This window comes from Carassius gibelio, chromosome B10 (genome assembly GCF_023724105.1).
Source record: "Carassius gibelio isolate Cgi1373 ecotype wild population from Czech Republic chromosome B10, carGib1.2-hapl.c, whole genome shotgun sequence".
Lineage (NCBI taxonomy): Eukaryota > Metazoa > Chordata > Actinopteri > Cypriniformes > Cyprinidae > Carassius > Carassius gibelio.
The window spans coordinates 25,988,713-25,993,302 of NC_068405.1; the positions used below are offsets into that span (position 1 = coordinate 25,988,713).

Genomic DNA, 4,590 nt, shown 5'->3' on the forward strand with positions numbered 1-4,590 from the left:
ATTCCAGCACTTAATCAAGCCACACTGCATTGGCTCTTGTGTTGAGCTCTTTCATACGCAACCATTTGCAATTATTTCACATTTACTAGAATTCTCTCAAAAGGCTTTCCCAAACTATTATTGTGCCTGTCACACATTATTTCTTCTGTCGCGACTGCACAGCTTAGAGATAACATTGTTCGTAAGTCACTTCGTATAAAAGAATCTGCTAACTGAATGATTAAATGTTTGACACTGATAATATATGATATTTACAGGACAAGCAGAGCACTATGGACAGCAGCAACTCAAGCAGAATGAACCAGACATATACTCATTATAACAATGATAACTTGGATGAAGTTTTTTGTCTGAAATGTTTTAATGAGCTGAGGAATTCTATAAAGAAGATTTCTTTGGTCTTCTACTGCCTGACCTTTATCCTCGGTGTTCCTGGAAATGCCTTTGTCATGTATGTTGCAGGATTGAAGATGAAGAGGACTGTTACTACAGCAGGGTTTCTCAATCTAGCGATTGCTGACCTCTTGTGCTGCCTTTCCACTCTTTTCTATGTGATCAAGAGTGCTCTTGATAATCCCTGGCCATACGGATCCATAATGTGCAAGATTTTCCCCTTCATTATGTTCTTCACCATGTTTGCCAGCGTTTTCACACTGAGCTTTATTAGTCTGGATCGGTTTACTCAGGTGATCACACCGGTTTGGGCTCAGAATCATCGCAGCTTGTTCATCGCACGACTGTCGTGTGCAACAGCTTGGATTCTGGCTTCAATTCTTTGTGTGCCTTTCATGTTAACTAAAACTTACACAGTAAACAACAAAACATACTGCAAGTATGATGACTATTTTGAATTGCAAAGAGGTTTTAGCATCATCAGATTTGTGTTTGGCTTTTTGGTTCCTCTCATATGCATCACAACATGCTATGGATTCATTGCAAACAAGTTAGGCAGGAGTCATTTTCACTCTGGACGAGCGTTTCGTATCATGTCTGCTGTAATCGTGGCCTTTTTTCTTTGCTGGCTGCCGTATCACATAGTAGTTTTGTTAATAATGTACGGAGAGAAATCCAGTTACTCTGTGGCTTTGGCAGTGCATCGGCTGACCTTCTCTTTGGCGCATTTCAACAGCTGTCTGAACCCCATTCTGTATGTTTTCATGGGACAGGATTTTAAGAGCAATGTTAAACTTTCTCTAAGACGTGTTTTTGAAAGAGTTTTCTCTGAGGAGGGAACACAAGCATCACGATCCACACAGCCACAACACACACACTCAGTGTAGTGAAGATATCAACTCATTTATACTTAGGTTTCTGGTTTATTTTTATTACTATTCTAATAATGTTGTTCTAATTATTTCTTTTTGAAATTCATCAACTCGAAATCAGCAAGTCATCTAACTCTTATTCATCATTCCTGTGTGTTTCTCTCTGTATTGTTGATGTATTTTCAGTGATTGGTGATTTGTGAACTATCGTCAAAGCTTAACATCACAGTGATTGAATACTGATGCTTGATTAATTAATTCTATGCTTAATTCATGAAGAAGAAAATGTAATTTAAAGCTTGTAATTGTGAATATAACAAAAACAGGTTTTATTTTACTCTGCCTTATCTCAGTGATTTAGTCATTTTGGTGTTTTTCTACTTAAGTGTTATGGAGTTTTGTAGTTGATTACTCAAAAGAAAAGTGCATGATGTATGAACATTGTTTTAAATATAAAATGCAAAATTTAAAATTTTATCATTACTGTAATGTTCACTGAACCTTTAATTCATTTGTAATTAGATGTTTTGGTTTTATTGAAAATGAGGACACGTTTGGAGGCTGCAACAAAACAATTTCCTCCTTTTCATCACGACAGGAAAGTGAACAGGAGACACGTGTTAAAATAAATGACATATAACAGATTTTAAGATAGCAAATACTTTGCTGTAAATGTATATGAACATTACATCAGTGTGACACACATTTACCTGCGATTACTAAAACCAGCAACTGCTAAGAAACTTAAGAAGTTCCTCTTTTTCCTTTTTTATTCTGGAGAAACTGGTCAAATAAATGACAGCTGACAGACTGAAAGAACTGCATGCCAAATGCATTATCAAATAAAATAAATGTGAAAATGTTCTCTTTATAAAACTTTCTGTAAAATTCGATAAAAGTGACCTGATTCTGGATCAGTGCAGAAGTAATACTTTTGTAGTATAAATAGTGAGCGGTATATTCATATTCCTTTAATGGAGCTTGGTAAGGACAATATGAGTTTAAAATACTGAGAATCTACATGTGTTTGACCCATGTGATGCAAAGGGTTTATGACATGCCTCATATGATGGCAAAATAGCAAATTATTATGTTTGTCTTAAAGAGGGACATTTTGTAAAACAGAGTTGAACAGAAAGTGAGAAACCATGACAAATTATGAATATTGTCTTTCTCAGAAAAAGCATAAATCATAACTCATTTAAGTTAAAGAATCATACTGATATATAATGTCAGGCATTCTTAGAAATTGCTTTAAAGAAGTATGTTTGGTTTAAAATCACTCAAGCGTCTAAACTCTCAAAATCTCTTGAACCCTCTGAGCTCTTCTTATTTGTTGCTCTCTCATGCTCTCGATCACGTGCTGGTTCTGAAACTGAAGCCTCTGGACCCACTCCTCACGTAACCTGAGAGAAAACATTGAGGATTTATTGCTGTGTGCACACATAGACTTTATATAATGAAAACAAGTGGTTTTGGAGAGTCTCATCTCAGCAAATATGTTTCATTCTTAAGAACCATTAAACATTTGCTAATTAATTTGAAATCTAAATTACCATCCAGAAGTTTGGAATAATAAAGATTTTTTAAAGGTTTTTGAAACAAGTCTCTTCTGGTCATGAGGCTTCATTTATTTGATCAGAATACAGAAAAAGAAATTGTGTAAAATGTAATTTATTTCTGTGATTTTCTTCATTCCTCCAGTCTTCAGTGTCACATGATCTTCAGAAATCATTCTAATATGATGATTTACTGATGATTTTAAATGTTATTATTGATGCACAATTGATAATACATGGTTATTATTATCAATGCTTGAGGAATATTTGTTTCAAATGGAATATTAAATGAGATTATTATTGTCTGTATTTTTTTTTAATCAATGTAAACATGCATCCATGCTGAGAGAAAAAGAAAAAAAAAAACTTAAAAATATGAAGTTTTCAACAGTAGTTTTACAGCAAATCAGAATATTAGAATGATGATTAGAAGTGCGTAATGTGTATTTACTATTTATATTGATTAATTGTATATTAATATTTTATAATTTATATATTGATATAATTTATAACTAAATAACTGGAAGTGCTGTTAGTCATTGATTAAAAATATCTGATTAATCTTTTGAAATGTTTCATAGAAATAAACAAAATTGTATAATGGAACAAAACCATTTTAGTTACTTTTTTATTAGCCACTTCTATAAAAATCTACTTTGACACTACTGTAAATTCTGACTTACATGTAGCCCGGTTCAAAGTAGCTTCTCCAACATCGCTCAGATTTGGATCTGAACATTAATAAACCGTTGGATTTGCTACACTCTAAAAACTGCTGGGTTGGAAACAACCCAATTTGGGTTATTTTGGCAACCCAGCACAGGGTCAAAAAGGGACGAACCCAATGCTGGGTTATTTTGGTTATTTTATTATGTTTAACCCAGCCTGCTGGGTTGCTTTTTTTTATGGTTTAAAATTACATTGCAGGGTTTCAAAAACCAGAGCGGATGTTTCTTACCACTGTATTTTAGAAGGAAAACTACTGTATTTAGAAAATGTTCGATTTCATTTCGCATGTAATGCTTGGTAAGGCAGTGTTTGTGAGCTCAGTGCCGCTTTGGAGCCGTTAACGGACAAACATTTTCCTCTCTCATACACTCTAAAAAAATGCTGGGTTAAAACAACCCAACTTGGGTTATTTTGGCAACCCAACGCTGGGTCAAATATGGACAAACCCAGCGTTGGGTTGTTTTAACCCAGCCGGTTGGGTTAAATCTTTGACCCAACTTGTTGGGTTGTTTTATTTAACTCCATTATTGATTAAAATGACTACATTGCTGGTTAAAAACAAACCTGAAATAGGTTTATTAATAATAATAATAATAATAATAAAATCACAGAGAATCACTAAAAGCAACAGTAATAACTCAAAAGGTGAAGATTTATTAATAAAGAACATCCAAATACAAGACATAAAAGCATATATAATTCATATAGCAAAAAAGCATGATATTTGTTCATGCTCAATGAACAATAAAACAGCATATAAAATATAAATACAACTTCCATTTTATAAATATAAAAAAAATAAATATCAATAAATTAAATTAGCTTAGATATAAACATTTACATTATATACACAAGTATAAGACACAAGTACAATGCTTCATATATATTAGTTAGATGACTTTCCCCTTAATATAAACTCATAACTTTTTAGAGAGTATGTTTAACAAAGAGGCACATGAACAAAGTGATACAAGTAAAATGCTTTAGATATATGTATTAGTCTGACAACTTTCCTCTTAATATAAACTTGCATAACA

At 33.1% G+C, this 4,590-nt stretch overlaps 1 protein-coding gene across 1 annotated transcript; it reads left to right on the forward strand.

The window, feature by feature from the left end:
• Positions 1-270: 270 nt before the first annotated feature.
• LOC127966590 (C3a anaphylatoxin chemotactic receptor-like) lies at positions 271-1,756 on the forward strand. The gene has a single exon (XM_052567698.1). The coding sequence runs from the start codon at positions 273-275 to the stop codon at positions 1,278-1,280; it is 1,008 nt and encodes a 335-aa protein (XP_052423658.1). The 5' UTR covers positions 271-272; the 3' UTR covers positions 1,281-1,756.
• Positions 1,757-4,590: the final 2,834 nt, after the last annotated feature.